This window comes from Nycticebus coucang, unplaced genomic scaffold, assembly GCF_027406575.1.
Source record: "Nycticebus coucang isolate mNycCou1 unplaced genomic scaffold, mNycCou1.pri scaffold_46, whole genome shotgun sequence".
NCBI lineage: Eukaryota > Metazoa > Chordata > Mammalia > Primates > Lorisidae > Nycticebus > Nycticebus coucang.
In genome coordinates this window covers 216,256-235,452 of record NW_026515579.1, presented here as the reverse complement: position 1 = coordinate 235,452, position 19,197 = coordinate 216,256, and the positions used below count along the sequence as shown (strand labels likewise).

General features: G+C 46.5%; 1 protein-coding gene across 6 annotated transcripts in view; it reads left to right on the top strand.

Annotated features, from left to right (window-relative positions):
• The window catches only part of LOC128579334 (small G protein signaling modulator 1-like), a 97,333-nt gene that overhangs the window by 15,462 nt on the left and 62,674 nt on the right, over positions 1–19,197 (top strand). For all 6 annotated transcript variants that reach the window (XM_053581474.1, XM_053581469.1, XM_053581470.1 and 3 more), the window contains exons 3-8: positions 6,323–6,398; positions 9,627–9,789; positions 13,891–14,043; positions 16,930–16,997; positions 17,263–17,408; positions 17,525–17,656. In XM_053581474.1, coding sequence (XP_053437449.1) covers positions 6,323–6,398; positions 9,627–9,789; positions 13,891–14,043; positions 16,930–16,997; positions 17,263–17,408; positions 17,525–17,656 — 738 coding nt within the window. The remainder of the gene's footprint in view (positions 1–6,322; positions 6,399–9,626; positions 9,790–13,890; positions 14,044–16,929; positions 16,998–17,262; positions 17,409–17,524; positions 17,657–19,197) is intronic.

The following is a 19,197-nucleotide window of genomic DNA, read 5'->3' as shown; positions in this document are numbered from 1 at the left end:
GTTGCTTACATACGTTAAGAGTCAGGGTCCCTGGGGACTCACTACACCTCTGTCACCCTCCCTGCCAAGAGGCGACCACCTGAGTGGGGCCCCAGGTAGCAACTGGAGCCACTCTGAGTCACAACTGAGGTGGTGGGCCTCGGAGGAGCAGGGGACAGCTTGGGTGATTTTTATTTAGGCCTACTGTGTGCAACCCAGGCACTGCACTGGGTGGTTTAAACCAGGGTTCCCTGTGTGTCTTTATGTCCACCCTTGAGCCAAGAATGTGTTTTTGGTTTTGTTTTTACATTTTTAAAGAGTTGTAAAAACAAAAGACTTGGAAATAGCTGTGCCAAATTTCACAAGTAGACATTTAGCAAATAAAAAATACCTTGCCAGATTTAGCGAATAAAAATTCAGGATACTTCATGACACATGCACTTCAGAGAAATAAGTAGTAACCCACTCAGTACTCCATGTGATACTCAGGACGTACTTATACTAAAAAATTATTTCTTGTTTATCTGAAATTTAGATTCAACAAGGGATCCTCGAATATTATCAGGCAGTCCTACCCCATGCCCTGAAATACTTGCTGTTTGATGCTCTTACAGTGGAAGGTGGCGGACCCCAGTCTTAAACAATTATCTGTGTGACCAGGAGACACAGGGTCTCAGAGTACCAGAAGGGATGGGAGGTTCTGAAGCCGAGTTCTCAGGGTACCGAGCATGGTAAGCAGTAGCTGATGGTATTTGTGTTATTGATACACAGTGATCACTAACACATGTTGAGCACCTCCTGTGTGCCCAGATGCTGTCTTAGGGGCTCAGGGTCTTCATGGGAGGGATGGATGCTAAGCAGATAAGCCCACAGATGAGTGGAGGTCAAGCTGTGATAAATTCTAAGGAAAGTACAAAGCAAGTGCAGATGGCAGTCAGAGATTCTATGTTAGACAAGGCGATCAGGAAGCTCCTCCAATGGTGAGACTAAGCCACCCCCACTTTCCCAACAAAGGGGTTGGAGACATGGCTACCTGGCAGCTACAATTTCCCCAGCACTCACGTTGTGCCTGCCCGTTCTAGCTCTGTGTATGTTTTGCTCATGGGATCCCCAAGCAGCAGCCTTGTGGGATAATGTGGGTGCTGTCCCCACTCACAGATGAGGAAACTGAGGCAGGAGGTTACCTATTGAATGGCATGGAGTCTGGCCTAGGCGTAGTGGCTCTTCCAGGTTCACATCCTCACTTCACTGTAGTGCCCCCATTAAGGTGGCCCCAGCTGCGTGCTAGAGCCTGTGTGAGTCGCTCTGCCTATATTTTCCATAATCCTTATGACAGCCCCCCCCCCACACACACACACATACACACACGGGCACATAGGTCCTGTCCCAGGCTGGGAGGAGTAAACCCAGCACAGTGTGGGAGGCAGGGAGAGCCAGGGGTTAATTTGGAACTTGGTGGCGTCCAAGATGGGCAACAGGAGGGTACCTGGGTGTGGGGAGGTGGCAGGTTAGAGGAAGAGAAAGTCAGGGCAGGCTTCAGAACCTCTCGTCCCTTCCGGTTTCCCAGATTGGCCTATCTTTCCTTGCCTGGAACTGGCACCCACCGGCCCTGACACCTTCCTGAGATTAATCCTCCTTTTATGCTGTTTAAATATTTGCAAGTGGAGAGAGAGAGAGAAGGAAGGGCGGGGCTGGTTTCTGAATGGCTGCAGAGTGAGGCTAGGGGAGGTGAAGCAGGTGCTCTGTGGAAGGGCAGGGCTAGGCCACAGCCCCAGGGGCCAGCTAGGCCCTGATTGGTGACTGTCAGTGGGTGGGAAGCTCAGGGAAGGTGGACCCGAGCTCCTCAGCAGTGGCCCTGCACCTGAGTTCAGGAGCACCTGCTGTAGGTCTGGCAGTGAGATGGATAGTCAGTGTCCTCTGAAGAGTCACTGTCATTTGCACAATCTATGCCGTGTGCCAAGTCCTGTCTCCAGGATTTTGAGTAAACCTTACATCCACATGGTGTTGGAAACCTGTCCAACATCATGCAGCTAGTGAGTAGCCAGGGATTCGAGCCTGGGTAGGTGACTCTGCATTCTGGACTCTTAGCCTCTCTCAATGGCTTCCTGACAGCCTGTCCTTAGTGCAAATACACTGGTTCCAAAAGGAGTGAGCTCCCCATCCTCGGAGGAATGCAAGCAGATGTTGAAGGATGTTGCAGAATAGATTCTGCAAAGGAATAAAAGCTTCTTCACCCTTGAGGGCCCCCTCTTCTAAAAGAGGGTGTGGTTGGCAGAGTCTTGTCCTGGCATCGCAGATCTCCTGACTCTCAGTTCAGTGTTTCTTTTGATCCCAAGGTTGGGAAAGCCAAGGAATTCCTTCCACTGGCTTCCCAACACCTTGGGTTCTCAGATTACCCAGTGCTGGGCCGGGCTGGGAGCATCACTGTAGGTCACACTGTCAGACAGGTCTAGTTTCAGATCCCAGCTCTTCCCTTTCATGAGTGTGTGACCCTGGGGAAAGTGCATAAATTCTCTGAGTCTCAGTTTAAACATCTTTTTTTTTTTTTCCTCTGTGAGCCTAAGCCTCACTCTTGTGACCCTGGGTAAAGTGCCATGGTGTCATCATAGCTCACAAAAACCTTTGACTCTTGAGTTTGAACGATTCTCCTGCTTCAACCTCCTGAGTAGCTGGGACTACAGGCACCCGCCATGATGCCAGGCTAATTTTTCTATTTTTAATAGAGATGTGGTCTTGCTCTTGCTTAGGCTGGTCTTGACTTCTGAGCTCAAGCAATCCACCTGCCTCAGCTCCCAGAGTGCTAGGACTACAGGTGTGAGCCACCACACCCGGCCAATTTAAACATCTTTAAGATGTGGATCATAATGCTCTCATGAGGATTAAATAAGGTATTCTTTACAGAGAGCACATGGAAGAAACTTGGTAAATATCCTCTATTACTTCAAGCTGGGGGATGACAAAAGCTTTGGGTTTGAAGTGGCCTCCAGCTTCTGCTATAAGCCAAGGTATTAGTTAGAACCAGGACCCTGGTTGTGACTCCCAGCCACCTCTTCACGACCCTAGACAAGTCATAACTATGTATACACATACATACATACATATATATCTATCTTTGTGCTTCTGTTTACCCGTCTGTGAAATAGAATCATCTGGGAACTCACCTCATCAGGGTTGTCATGCTCACACACAGTTCCTGCAACATGGTGCTCAAAAAGTGAGTAGTGCGCTTCTCCTCCATTCCAGCCCTACCTGCCCTTTCACACCTCACATCACATTTAATCTTTACCACAACCCAAAGGTACATGGTTTCACTTTAGAGAAGCACAGACAGAGACGCCAGCAAGGGCATGGCTTGGTTGAGCTGGGATGTGAATGCAGGTCTGTGTGGCTCTGACGTAGCCACAACCACTGCCTCTGTGCTTCCCAAACCAGGTGTGATTCCTGGGCCAAAGCTTAGAAAATCACACAGGGTTTGAATGAGCCAGGATGCCACATGGCTCCACTCCCCCGCCCCCAGATCACCACAGAGGTCCTGGGGTCTGTCAGCCTCCAAGTGGAGGGATTTGGGCCCTTCCTTCCAGGCCTGCCTGGCCCTCTTCCCCGGCTTACAGGTCTGGTCTGTCCCTTGGGCTGACAAGGGTGGGCAGCATCCTCTTCCTTCCTGCTTCCAGACAGTGTCCTCTTTTGCAGAGCTTTCAGAGGGAATCTTCCACCCCCTGTTGCTAATCACCAGGCTTTTTAATTTCCTTTCCTGGTCTCAGGCTGTCAGGCTGTTATTAATTTCTGGGGCGACATCCCAGCTGGTAGCTGGGAGCCAGCAGCGGTGGGAAGGGGTCCTCTCTTGCTAGAGCCCTCCTGCTGGCTGAGGACTATTATACCCACCCTTGGTATTGCATCCCCATCTCCACATCCACCCCCATCCGATCCATTGCCAAGGTAAAAGGTTTGCAGCTCCTGCCTGCAGCCAACCTCTTGGCTGTGTCCTTGGGAGAAGCGCTTAACCTCTCTTAGTTTCAAGATCCACAGCTATAAACAGCCAGCCTTCTCTGCTCTGCGGAATTTGGACTTGTATACAATCAGAGTGCCAATAGGAAACAGATGGTTCCTCCAAACTGACTACATTAAGGCGAATTTAATAAAAGGGTAGTTGACTAAGGGGAGAGGGAAGAATGCTGGGAGCCCCCAGGGAAGGATGGAGCACCCCAGGGATATCATCAGGGGATCCAGGAACCTTTGCCTCCTCTGGGCCTGAAAGGGGTGGGAGGGAGAGGTAGGGAAAGGAGGCTGGGTGTGGGAGGCTCCCAGACAAGAGCTGGGGCTGCTAAGTCCCTTATTTCCTCAGGGACCCTTGAGTTGCTCTTGTTCCATGTCCTGCCCCTCCCCCTTCCCATGCACCCTCCACTTCCCTTCAACCTGCCTGTAACCCTTTCCCCCTGCTCACCACCAGGCAAAACTCCTTCTTTCTTGTATCCCCATCAGACTGCCCTTGGTGAGGGTGTTTTCCCTGCAAGGTTAACTTTGTTGCTTCTTCACTTGATTTTACATGAATAAACATGCCTGATGCACAGGGAACTGCAGTGCACAGACCAGATGTGACCAGATCCAGGCCCAGGAAGCAGGAGTGTCTTCGTTATCATTAGGAAAATGCTGATTATTGAGCACACACCAGGCACTGTGGCTGTTTTATCTGTATTGCTTCCTTTTAAATCTTTCCATAAAAAGTGGACATTCACTTAATAGTTATTGAGCACCTGCTTTGTGCTATGCACTCTGCTGGGTCTTCAGAATGGAGTACCAAGTGGCATATACAAAATTCCTGGTCTCATAGCCCACTAAATGGGAGAGTCAGAGAATAAAGTAAGTAAGCAAAACAAAGAAAGTGGTAGAGGCAGGAAGGAATTTGGAGAGAAATAAAGCTGAAAGGGGGCATGTTGAGTATTGGGTGGGGGAGGTGTGCACTCTTAAAATGATGAGGGAAGTTGGCATTTGGTAGTGTTAACATTTTAGTAATATTAAGTCTTCTAATCCATGAAGATGGAATGCTTTTCCATTTTTTGTGTGCTTTTAAAAATTTCTTTCAGCAATGTTTTATAGTATTCAGTGTACAAGTCTTCTTTTAGCTTCTTTGCTTAAGTTTATTCCTAGGTATTTTATTCTTTTTGATACTATTATGAAATGGATTTAAAAGAAAATTTCCTTTTGGATTATTTCTTATTAGTGTATAGAAACACAACTTATTTGAGGGTGTTCATTTTGTATCCTGCAATTCTTCTGAGTTTGCTTATCGGTTCTATCAGTTTTTCCATAGAAGGTTTAATTTTCTACATAAAATTCATGTGAATGTTGAACAGAGATCATTTTACGTCTTCCTTTCAGACTTACATGCCTTCTATTCTTTTACTTGGCTAATTGCTATGGCTAGGACTCCAGTATGATGTTAAACAGAAGAGGTGAAAACAGGCCTCTTTGTCTTATTCCTGAACTTAAAGGGAAAAGCTTTCAGTCTTTCACCACTGAGTCTGATTTTAGATGTGGACTTTCCATATATGGCCTTTATCATGTTGAGGTAGTTTCCTTCTAGTCCAGGGACCGGTTTCATGGAAGACAATATTTCTACAGACCAGGGTGGGTGGGGGATGGTTTTGAGATGATTCAAGTGCACTACATTTATTGTGCACTTTATTTCTATTATTATTACATCATAATAAATTATATATATGAAATAATTATACAATTCACCATAATGCAGAATCAGTGGGAGCCCTGAACTTGTTTTCCTGCATTTAGACAGTCTCAACACAACCAGCACCACCACCTCACCCCGCCTCAGATCATCAGGCATTAGATTTTCATTAGGATGTGCAGCCCAGATCCCTCGTGTGCAGTTCGCTGTGGTGTTTGCACTCCCAATAGAATCTAATGCTGCTGCTGATCCGAGAGGAGGAGGAGCTCAGGGGGGTGATGCCAGTGATGGGGAGCGGCTGTAAACACAGATGAAGCTCCACTCAGTTGCCCACTACCACCTCCTGCTGTGTGGCCCAGTTCCTCACAGACCACAGACTGGTACCTGTACTGGTCCTTTGCCGAGGGGTTGGGGACCACACCTCTAAAGGAAGTGTAATAGGGGTCAGATTGCAGAGGGGGCTGCCTTGGATAGTGTATCAGGGAAGGAGATATTTTGTGTGATGCCTGAGAGAGGCAGTAGCCAGCTGTGCAAAGAGCCTGAACAAATAATTAAGTAAAATGGTGGAAAGGCTAACAGGAAGTGATCCAGCCCTTGCAGGGGGTCTGTACCCTGATCACACTGGGTCTTTCCCCATCACCCTCTGCCTCTGCCTTCCAGGTGAAGCAGATCATGGAGGAAGCTGTCACACGCAAATTTGTCCATGAAGACAGCAGCCACATCATCTCCTTCTGTGGTGAGTCTGTGGCCCTCCCGTGGCCTGGAACTGTGGCTTCTTTCTCTGAGGGCTGCCTTGGGGAAGTAGCATCTTTGAGCCATGGTTCTCACGTCATTTTTTGCTTAGTGACTCTGAAGTTATTTTTGAATTCCAAAGAGACTCCATTGGAGAATTTTGAAATACAGAAAAGTCTAGGGGGGGTAGGGGGGCAGCAATTAAAAATGACTTCTGCCTCCCCTGAAAAGGTTGTTGTGGTTAAGGCTAGAGGGATTGATTAACTTCCCTTCCCTGAGGGCCCAGTTCACACTGACTCTTGCCCCAAGAAACAAGTGGCTTTGCATCTGAGGAGGGGACTCCCTGTGCTTTCCCCTCTCTGCTCCTGGCTATTGCTAGGTAAAGGGACAGGGTGGATGGAGACTTTTTGAACAATGGAATTAAGAGCCCTTGGCATACCTGCAGGATCACGCCCAGCTGTCCCAGCAAAGGAGGCAGGCCTGGGGCGCAAAGTGTGTCTCAGACTTGTCTCCTTGGGCCACTGAGCCCACACATTTCCAGAAATAACCCAACTGCCGGGTTCTTACTTGACAATGGCTAGAGACATGTTTTGCATGTCAGTGAAGTCAAGATTTAGGTCATAATCAGTGTGTACATGTCAGTGGGAGTGTTTCTCTTTCTCCCTGAAAACTTTTCTATTTAATAATTAGAGTGAAGGACGTGCTCTAATTCCCCTCCTGCGAGCTTGGTTCTATGGAGAGGCCTGAGATAGGACACTTGGCCAGCCTGCCAACTGTCATCCAGATAGCTGGGGCACCACCCCATAGGGTCCCCAACATGCTGAGAACACTCTATGACCTGAGAGGACACTGATCTCAATTCACTACCTTTTCAGCCAGACAGACATGGGTTTGTATCCCATCTTTGCCATTTCTTTGTTGGCTGACCTTGGGCAAGATGATATTTTTAAGTGTGACATGTTTATATATATGTGTGTGTCTATATGTTTATACACACATACACATATGCATGCATATATATGTCTATGCATTTATATTCTCAGTTTTCTGTTTTCTCTGGGGCATTTTTATTTGCAGATAAAATCATATGCATATCCATGTCAGGACTTGGTAACATACCTACCAATTAAAGACTTAAAGGAGTAGACAATTATTTTTTTAATTATAATAAATCTCCAACTTTGTGCAAAGTTTTTGGGTGGGAGACATTTGATAGCACCAAACGAGGCCTAATGAATCTCCTTCAGTTTCCCGTTATTCATTGTTCATTGTGAGCCGTTATCAGAGACAATGTCTACAGAGCCTGAACCAACAATGAACATATTTCAGTATACACAAATGAAAAGTACTGAGATTACAAATTAAAATTAAGTGATTTAAGAAATCCTCACCTGGAATATTTTAAATCCATGGGCACATTAGGCAATATTTAGACATTTATTCAAAACCAAGTAATTACCGGCTCGTAGCACAGTGGTTACGGCACCAGCCATATACACCAAGGGTGGCGTGTTCGAACCTGGCCCGGGCCAGCTAAACAACTGCAACAAAAAAAATAGCCAGGCATTGTGGCGGGTGCCTGTAGTCCCAGCTGCGTGAGAGGATGAGGCAAGAGAATCGCTAAAGCCCAAGAATTTGAGGGTTCTGTGAGCTGTGACACCAGGGCACTCTATGGAGGGTGACATAGTGAGACTCTGTCTCAAAAAAAAACCCCAAAAAACAAGTAATTGCTCACTCAGAAATAAAGACAAATGATGAAACCAAAACTCTCGGTATTGCTCTGACCCTGGAGAGTGCTGGTTTACTCTGTAGAGCTCTTTAGTTCATGGGTTTTATCACAAGAATTAGGGAAGGTAAATTTTAACAGTTATCTGACACCTAGCAGGTGCCCAGCAAGGAGTAGCTGTTATTATATACATGTGCTCTTTCAATAAACATTGATTGTGCACCTGTTGTATCCCAGTGTGAGCTCCTAATCTGCTGTGTAAGACAAGAGGTAAGAGGATAAAGAGAGCTGCTGAAATTACCAGGAGAAAGACAAGCACATCAAATGGCCGTTTTCCCAGAAGAGATGACTGAGGCCCAGAGAGGGCAAGTGATTTGTCCGAGGTCACACAGCACGTTAGTGGTAGGACCCTGGCTACAACCCAGGTATCCTGCTTTGGGTTCACTCTTAGGGTGAACTTGGCAGGGCCTCCAGGGGAAGATAGAAGTGAGAAGATTACTATTAAATCCTCCTTTCAGAGATCCTTGTGGAAGCATCGTTGTTATGCATACCATAGACTGAGACCTGGCTTTGAAGCCTGGCTTACTGACTGGGTGGCCCTGAGCAATTCATTTTACCTCTTTGAGCCTCAGTGTCCACATCTGAAAAATGAGATTAGTTTTCCTTTTCTTCCTCAGCCATGGAAGAGATTGAATGAGATTCATAAATGTTGTTACTGTAATCACAATATAAATGATGATGATGATGATGTGATTCCTTATTACAGATAAAGCTCAAAAGTCATATAGACCATACTTCCCCTCTCTTTGGTGAGAATAAAGGCTAACATTCTTAAAGCACTCACTCTGGGCCACATACTTTCCATGCAGTATCCCTCCCACCCCCATCCTAAGAGCAGTCCTGTGAGGTTAATGTTCATACTATCCCCGTGTTACAGATGAGGAAGAGACTCAGAGAAGAGAAGGTCACTGCCTGCAGTCACACAGTTGGGCAGAGGCAGAGATGGGCTGACCTCGGGCCATGACTGTGGGTACACCACAAAGCTCTCCGGCCCACTTTTTTTTTTTTTTTGTAGAGACAGAGTTTCACTTTATTGCCCTCGGTAGAGTGCCGTGGTGTATCACACAGCTCACAGCAACCTCCAAGCTTTTGGGCTTACGCGATTCTCCTGCCTCAGCCTCCCGAGCAGCTGGGACTACAGGCACCTGCCACAACACCCGGCTATATTTTTGTTGCAGTTTGGCCAGGGCTGGGTTTGAACCCGCCACCCTCGGTATATGGGGCCGGCGCCCTGCTCACTGAGCCACAGGCGCCGCCCTCTCCGGCCCACTTTTAAGGATACAGAAGGCAGGGTGGAATATACCTTTTTCCTTATGACCACTGTCCTGAATTTTGTGATTCTGGGGATCCTGGCTCTCCAAGTGGTCTCTGTCTGATGCTCCAGGCCCTGCTGGGCATCGGGGAGCATGGGCAGGGTGGGGCCTGCTGACCACCATGTCCTTGCAGCGGCTGTGGAGGCCTGCGTCCTGCATGGGCTTCGGCGGCGGGCGGCTGGCTTCCTGCGCAGCAACAAGATCGAAGCTCTCTTCATGAAAGTGGGCAAGAGCTTCCCACCAGCTGAGGAGCTGAGCCGCAAGGTCCAGGACCTGGAGCAGCTTATCGAGAACACGTGAGTGTGGGGTGTGGGCTACAGACTGGGCAGCTCCCCAGAAGATAGTCAAGATCCTCTTCCCCTACCCTCAGTACTTCCTGCCCTCTCCTTGCTGCCCCTCAAACCTGCCAGACTGTTTCCCAACTTTAGGCCTTTGTATGTGCTGCACCCCCCCCCCACCTGCCCGAGGTTTTCCATGGCTGATTCCTGGTCATCATCCAAATATTCCCCTGTCTCAGTAAATTCCAATCCTCATCCTCACTCCATCTTCTCTCCCTATTTTCTTCCCAATTGTCATGCCGTCTGTAATTAGCAATTCATTTGTTTCCTGTTTACTTGATTGTCTGCTTTTACTCACTTAACTCTGAACTCTGTAAGAACAGGGAACTACATCTGTGTTTCTCCATTATGTCCCCAGCGTCTGGAATAGTGTCTGGCACCTGGTAAATGGCCGACAACAATTGTTGAGTGAGTAAGTGCCTACGAGGAGCTGATCCCTGTTCTAAATGCAAGAGGACCAGAGTGTGATGCAATCAGTATGATCCTTGCCTATATGTGCAGGGGCAGGGGCCGGGGCCTCTGGTCAAAACTCATATTGCTAGGTATATTGTCATACGTTTGAATACACTGATTTGAAATGTAAAAAACCTTTGAGCCAGGTGCAGTGACTCATGCCTATAAATGCCAGCACTTTAGAAGGCCAAGGCAGGAGGATCTCTTGAGGCCAGGAGCTGGAGACCAGCCTGGACAACATAGTGAGACCCCATCTCTACAAAAATGAAAATATGAGCTGGGCATGGTGGTGAGCACCTATAGTCCTAGCTACTCAGGAGGCTGAGGCACAAGAATGGCTTGAACCTAGGAGTTCAAGGCTATAGTGAGCTATGATCTGAGCCACTGCACTCTAGCCTAGGCAGCAAAGCGAGACTCTGTCTCAAATCCTACCCTCAGAAACAAAAACCAAAATTTGTATTGAAGCAACCGTCAAAAGGCAGAGGTGGCTTCCCTTACTTCTCAGAGTGACTGGTTGTATGTGTTTGGAGGAGGCTCACAGCCTGAGTGTGTGTATGTGAGCACCTTCCACAGAGCCACCCCCTGGAGTCCTGACTGCACAGCCAAAAGCCCAGCCTGGAGCCCTGTCAGGGCTGACAAAGAGGTTTCAAGTCCTGTTGGTGCTGGTGGCTGCCCAAAGGTCTCTGCTATGAAAGATTCTGAAGCTGTGATTGGGTGTCTTTGGGAAAAGTACAGTGAATGAATCAATTGGTCATGTTTGTCATGGGCTGATTGGCCATATTTATCACAGGCAAGGGCAGGGCAAAAGACCGGCATGCCGCGCCATCTCTGCTGTGGGCATTCACTCCCCTCCATCAGATTAAACAGGCCTCTCCTTGCCTTTCAGGCCCTGCCTGCCCAGGGCCTCTGGCCAGAACTGGACGATGGGCAGAGCTCAGGGCTTGGCTCTGCCAGCTCCCATTTGGAAGGACTTCTCAGCCACCTGGTCTCCTGGTGCCTTCCAGTCCATCTGCTAAATTCCCAGGCATTTGCAGATAACTTTTTAAAGGGATGGATTTCCATAGGTCTTCCAAGATATTGGGAGTGACTTCCTAATGGAGGAATTAGAGATGACTGTAGCAAGTAGTACAGGAAACCATTAATTCATTTATGCCATCACTCACTTATGATCGTATTTGCTGAACCTATATGCCAGTCAGTGTGCTAGACCCTGGAGATAGAGACATGAAAAGGGCCCAGGCTTGCCAAATGGTAGACTTGAGGCAAGGTGTAGCTTCTAGATTCTTGGGAACGAGGCAGAGTGAAGACCTGACTACTTGGAAGTACTGCAACCCAGGGATCCTGGGGGCCCACGCACTGTGGGAGTTGGTGTTGGGAGGTGGATAGGTTGACTTCTCGGTGGGGCACCTTGCCTCAATCCTGGGGTATCCAGGGGAGCAGCTCAGAGACCGACAATCCCTGGGGGTTCGTCAAAAACTGAAGATGAAAAGAACCCAGAGGCACCCAACGGGCTGAACTAGGCCTCTGCCTTTGAGAGTGAACAGATGAGAGGGATTACACTCTTTGAATATGTAGTTAGGTTAGGAAACCTGGCTTACTTCCCCTGCAGGAATAGAACTAGCTCCTGCCTTCCCCTTTATTTAAACACACCATGGGCTGTTAACTACCCTATCTTTTGCATATGCACCTTTGTTGGAAATTAGTAAAATCCTTCTGAAGAAGCCAGAGAGAGGCTGCATTATCTCAGTCTCATTACTTGGCCTGAGTTAATGTATGCCTTCTCCAGGTACTTTCTCACTTTGTTTTAAATTTGTGTATCTTAAGTATAGTTTTCCCTGAGGGCATTCAAACCAGGTGGGAGTTCACTTTGGAAAAAACCCCTGACAGTGCGGCCCTACTCCAGATTCCAACAGTATTTATTGAGACTCAAAGAAGTGTAAGAGAAAAAGTTATAAGGAAAACGTTACAATAAACGTTACCCTGTGCAGCAGGATCCAAGATGTGCAGAGGTGAATGTTTTCCTGGGTTGATGTATCTAGTATAGGAAATTCGTGCTTTGACACCTACTGCTTGTTAGTCTGACAGGTATCTGCCTTAGCTATTTCTGCCTAGCTAAGTGATTAATTAGTTGTGGATATGCTTGCAACTGTTGCTGCTAACACACATGCCCTATTCTGCTATGCGTGTGACTACTACCTTTGTTGCGGTTCACATGCCCTACTCCATCTGACCCGGACATTCTGTTCCCTTTGCATATCTTGAGATGTCTTCCTTACATATGTCCCACACATATCATTTAGGACTCATGATACCTTTTCAATTACACTCATATAGCAAGCATTAACCATAGTAAATACTGCAATGATTATATTCTGTAATTTCTTTATAGTAAAGAAATTACTGCAAGAAAATTCTGCAATTTTCTTGATAATAGAGAAAGATACAGCATGAATCTAAAGGAGATTCATACAAGGAACAACTGAATTTTGTTCTCCCACAGTAGACTCTTAGTAAGTGTTTTATTTGAAAATAAAGTGAATTGACTACCTTGTACCTTTAGGATCACAATATGGAGGGGAAGATAGAAAAGTGAGCAGGAAGTTAGGCTTCAGAGGCTGAAGGAGCAGCTGAGAGGGCTTCCCGTAGGAGGCGATACCCTTGCTGAGACTCAAAGAGTGAGAAGGAATGAGCCTGGGAGTGAGGTGGGGAGGAAAACCAGGAAGAAGCAGCATCCGTGAAGGGGCTTCCCATGAGAGCCTGGAGCCTCAGGAGTCTGCAGATATCTCTGGCTGGCTGGATCATGGAGTGAAAGGAGGTGGTAGTAAGGAGACGCCTGGAGAGGTGAACGAGGGCGAGGTCCTGGGGTGCCCTGCAAGTCATGTTAAAGAGCTTGCTTCTCAAGGGCATGGGGAGCCACTGAAGGATCCATAGTGCAAGTCTGTTTTTGGCCCAGCACTCTTTTGCAGGAGAGGGAAGGAGAGAGAGATCAGTATGAGAATCTGCCTTGCCCATTAACAGTGTATGAAAGTGTCTTTTTAACCACATCTGCACACTCTCTAGGTATTATTATTTTTCCAGCTTTTTAAAAATTTTCAGAATACTATAAGGCAGTAGTTCTCAACCTGTGGGTCGCGACCCCTTTGTTCCATTTGTAACTACACGGCAATTAGGAAGATTGAGAACCACTGCTACAAGGGTATATATGTTGTATGGATTACTTTTGTATGGCCTGAGTCAGGATTTTAAGTGTGCCCACCACCCAGATAGTGTTCACTGTACCCATTAGGTATGATTTCACCCATTCCCTCCTCAAAAACCACAGTGAGATATCACTTAACCTCAGTGACAATGACTTTTATCAAAAAGTCCCAAAACAATAGATGCTGGTGTGGATGCAGAGAGAAAGAAACACTGTTGGTTGGGACTGCAGATTAGTCAAAGTCTCGACCCATCATACTTGAGGAGCAGTATGACCTCTTGTTGTTTAATTGCCATCCCTTCATTTCCTACAGAGACTGAACAGTCATTTTCCCATTTGTATGGGATTTGTCCTGTGGATTTCTTCTTTTGTGAATAATCTATTCTCCTCCTCTATTGGTCGTGAAGGAGAAACCAGATCCAGGGCCTCCAGGAGAATGTGCGGAAGCTTCCGAAGCTGCACAACCTGTCCCCACTCGCCATCAAGCACCTGTGGATCCGCACCGCATTGTTTGAGAAGGTCCTGGACAAAATTGTGCATTACCTTGTGGAAAACAGCAGGTGAGGAAGTCTGCAGCCTGCATGTGTTCTGCCTCCACCTGCTGGCTTGTATAGGAATTGCACCCTCTTGCGCAAAGCTGCTTTCTTTTCTCCCTTGACCACGCCCTTCAGTTTGAAAGTGTCTCCTGGATGTTTGACCATGAATTAGGCTAGCTTAGAAACTTGGGAAGATTCAGGATTTAGGGCGGGGCATAAGGATCTTGGGTTTCTTCCGCTGGATAACTGTGTGCCCAGGGAGAATCACTTAGCCTCTCTCTTCCCCTGTTGTCTCTTTTGGTGAATGGGATAGGGATTGTAGCAACTCCAGAGAAGAAATGAGAAGGTAATTTGGCAAATACACAGCATTTTGAAAATGCATAGGGACCCTTTTTACATTTTCTCCCTTAGCTCGAATTAATCTGATGTGAGGGTTTATAGTATGAATCCCCTTAGGCAAACATTCATGCATGCATTCAGTCATCCAATAAATATTTAAAGAGCATCTGCTGCGTTCGAGGCACCAACCGAAATGTCAGGGATGCAATGGTGTTGCCTGATACATTGCAGAGCTTGTATGTTATCTCAAGAGCAGTGGGGAGCCACTGAAGAATCTATAATCTAAGACTCCCCTTAGCCAGCCTGCCTCTCCAGCCTCCAAGAGAGTGGGCAGAAGAAGAGAGAGAGATCTGAGAACTTCCCCATCTTTCAGCATATAAAAGTGCTAGTTTAACCATGTCTTCAACCCAGTGGGTATTATTCTTATCTTTTTATTCTTTGCCTCTTTGTGAGAGAAATATGTGTGAAAGTACAGAGCAAAGTCCTCGCAAAACTCACATTCCAGCATGGAACACCAGCAAATATGAACTAATCGTGGTGATAGGATGTGAGGAGTGTTCCAAACTGGGTGTGCTGGTGTTTCATCTTTTCTGTGTGGTCAGGAAAAGCATTCTGGATTGTGCAACAATTAAGCTATTACATATGCATTAGCCAGGTGAAGGGGGCATGGAAAAGAGTGTTTCTGGTGGAGGGAACAGCAGGTATGAAGGCCTAGAGGCAGAAGCAAAACTGAAAAAAATCTAAGGTCTGGGTCTGCAGTTCAGTTCTTCACTTCTAGGAAATGGTAACATGCCTCTGCTCCCCGTCCTGTGAAGGGTCTTGGGCCTCTTTAGTTACTGCCTTTGGCATATGACCTCTTGATTTCCTGTTAAGTCAGTCAAAGACGTAGTAATTTATTTGAGCAGCAGTGTCAACCTGCTATTTTTTTCATTTTAAACTTTTTAATTTTAGATTTACACAAAAGTTGCAATATTAGTACAGAGAGTACTAATTGCGCAACCCCAGTGATAACATCTCACATAACCATAATACAATGATCAAAACCAGGAAATTGACATTGCCACAATACTATTAATGAATCACAAACTTTATTTATATTTTGCCACTTTTTACATGAACTCATTGAAAAAATATATTTCTATGAAGTTTTGATACATACACATATATAGTTTCATGTAACCAACACCACAGTCAGGTTTCAGAATCTTTCCAAAGAAACTTATTACCCTAAGGAAACTTTGTGGGGCTACTTTTTACAGTGCCGTCTTGGTTCTGACTCCAGCTGCTGTTATTTGAGGCAGCATTTCCAAGGTTTACAATCATAGCACTGTGATGATTTTTGTCATGGAAACTGGGTGGTGTTGCAGTGGAAAGTGTCTTGATGTATTATCTTGAAATTTGACCCCCAAATGTATAACCTTGTTATTGAGCAAGTCTAGAGCATCTCCATTCTGGGTCATCTAGTATCCTAGGTGATAGAAGATTTCTTTGGAGTAAGATTACAATAATGTTGCCACTGTTCAGTGAGAATTTCCTGATGTCAGGTTCTGTACTGTTGCTGTATTGGCAAGTCACCATTTAGTCCTTCCAACAACCCAGGTAAGTTCTGTCATTCTTTGCATTTGAAGATACTGAAGCTCAGAGAGAGGATATGCTTGCTCAGGGACACAACAGCCAGGCAGGGAATGGCAGATCTGAGCTCCTTCCCAGATTCTGTGTCCTTTACTTCTTTTTTTTTTTTTTTTTTTTTGGCTTTTGGCCAGGGCTGGGTTTGAACCCACCACCTCCGGCATATGGGACCGGCGCCCCACCCCTTGAGCCACAGGCGCCACCCGTCCTTTACTTCTTGTTATATGATGGCAAGAGCTGAGCCAGGTAGATGTGGCCCAGGCAGCATCTTCCATTCGGCAAGTTACTACGTTCTCTAAGATCCTTTGGGAGTTTGGAATGAAGTCCTCTTCAACCTAGAAATCCTATAAATTCTGTTTGTTTCTAGACTGTATGAGTTTTCAACGAATTCACACCTACTCAAACAAACAAAGGAATTCGCACAATAACTCAAACAAATCAAAAAACATTCATCATGGATGTTGTAGGGATGGCATCACGTATTATTTTGCAGAGCCAGATCCAGGGAGCATTTGGGGGCACCTCAGGCCAGCATTATCAACATTAGTCATCAGGGCAGGAAAGCCTATTAACATAGCCTTTCAGTGCACCCTGCAGCTGAACAACATTTTATTGCCTCAGTAATAGAAGGACCGACATCATCTGCGTCTCAAATGGAAGATGTGTGGAAGCAGATAGAATCGGGCAGGCTTCAGCTGCCTTCTAATTATTACTTCTGTTACCCTCATAAAGGCTCTGTTGTAACCATGTATTAAGGAGGTGCATACTGAGCACCATGCTAAAAGCCCAATGAGATAAATAATTATTATCCCCATTTTACAGATGGGGCAGGTGAGGCTTTCAGTAGAAATGGGATGACATGTGGAGATTGAACCCAGCCTTACATTGAGTGTCCTCTTCTGGTCCCCATCCAAACCTGCATGTCCTTTCCTTTCTTGCTAGTAAATACTACGAGAAGGAAGCTCTCTTGATGGACCCTGTGGATGGCCCCATCCTTGCATCTTTATTGGGTAAGTGGTCTGGTGCTTGGAGCTGCATCCAGACTTCTGCTCTTGAGTCTCCAGAGCACTTTCTCAGGACCTTTTTCATCCCCATCCAGCTTCACCCTTTCAAACTTAGCAATTTACTGTCTCTTGCTCATAGAGCCTTCTTCTTTGCAGGACCCTGGGGCATCCTAGCTGGCTGGAGGACAGGGCAGTGAGATGGGATGATGGGAGACAGGAGGATGGGCTTCCCGGGGTGTGGATGGATTCCCAGCCCCCGTGTGCTTCACAGTGGGGCCCTGTGCCCTCGAGTACACCAAGATGAAGACTGCAGATCACTTCTGGACCGATCCCTCAGCTGATGAGCTAGTCCAGAGGCACTGCATACACAGCTCGCGCCTGCGGCAGGACTCACCCACCAAGAGGCCAGCCCTCTGTGTGAGTGGGGTGGACAGTGGGGTTTTGGGAAGGGTTTGACATGGGGGCAGGGAACAGGGTAGGGATCCTGAAGGTTGCTCCAGGCCTCATCCCTCTACCTTCCCTCATATTACCAGATCCAGAAGAGGCACTCAAGTGGCAGCATGGATGACCGGCCATCCCTCTCTGCCCGCGACTATGTGGAGTCTCTACACCAGAACTCCCGTGCCACCCTGCTCTATGGCAAGAACAACGTTCTGGTTCAGCTGGTGAGGGTTCATCTTAGGCTCAGATTTTGTGCTGAGGGTCTGGCTCCAGATTATAGAGGAGAAGTTCCCTCTGGGTCCAGGTTGCTCATCCATTCGTTCAACCACCTGCTCATCTGTCCACCCATTCATCCATCCATCCACCCATTCATTCACCTACCAATCTATCCAATCTCCCATTCATCCACCTACCCACCTACCCATCCATCCATCTACTCACCCACCCACCAATCCATCTATCCATTCATCTATTCACCCACCCATCCATCTATCCATTCATCTACTCACCATCCATTCATCCGTCTATATTTATATCCATCCATCCATCCCTTCATTCATCTGTTTGTCCATTTATTTTCCAGTCTGTCTGCCTACCCCATGCCCACCTAGCCTTCTCTTCATCTATCCACTCTTGTTCTCACTTTCTCATTCAGCAAATGTTCATTTGGACCTGTTAGGTGCTAGATGCATGGGATTTCCAGATCATCATCCTTATAACTAATATTTATTGAGTTGGGCACTGTGTGAAGTGCTTGTAACTATACTAAGTCATTTAAACTTCACAGCAACCCTTTGAGGTAGGCACTATTATTATAACTGGTAATACTGAGGCCCCTACAGGTGAAGTAAGGAGCAGAGTTATGAATTGAATTCAGGCCAGCTGGTGCCAGAGTGTGCCACTGCTCAGTCACCTTTGATGCCCCTGCACCTGGCTGAGCTGCACAGATGGATGGTGAACTAGGCACACGCAGCCCCTGTCCTCAATACAGTGTCTCCTCTGACTATCCCCTCCCCAGGGCCATTTGATCACAGGGTCAGCATAGTATTTGGGCTCAATTGGGAGGAAGCAGAGGGAGTACTATCAGCCACTCCAGGTCTGTGGTCACAGTTTCAGTCATTAGGGGACCCTGAGCAAGCCACTTCCTCCTCTTCAGCCACGATATTTGCATCACAATAGGTACAAGATTCTGTTTTCTTAAATCTAAGAAGCCATGTATTTAAGCTTATGGCATTATGGTGTAATGCCATATACACCATTTTTTAACATAACCATTGAGAAATTTAAAAATGCTATTTAGAGCATACTTGGAAATTTTAGCTCATGCTTTTTGAAAGCGATCTTTGAGATTTATTTGATATAGTTTTTTTAGTCATATATCACTTTCATAAGTAGACATCAGGGAAAATATCATTGAAATACATTCGTTAAGATATCCCTAAAACTTCTTCCAGTTCAGAGTTCCACCTTCTGTAACACTTTTTGGCTAAGTTATTGATAGCCTTTTTGACTAAGAGTTATTTTTCCATATAGTGTTTTTCTGTTCCATCAAGAGAAGGGATCAACAAACTATAGCCCATGAGCCAAATGTAGCCCTCCACCTGTTTTTACAAATAAAGTTTTGTTGGAACACAGCTATGACCATTAGTTTATGTATTGTCTATGACTGCTTCCAGGCTGTGACGACAGAGTTGCGTGGCTGCAACTGAGTCTGTATGGCTCACAAAGCTAAAAATATCCCCTCTCTGGTGTAAAGAGCTCCTGA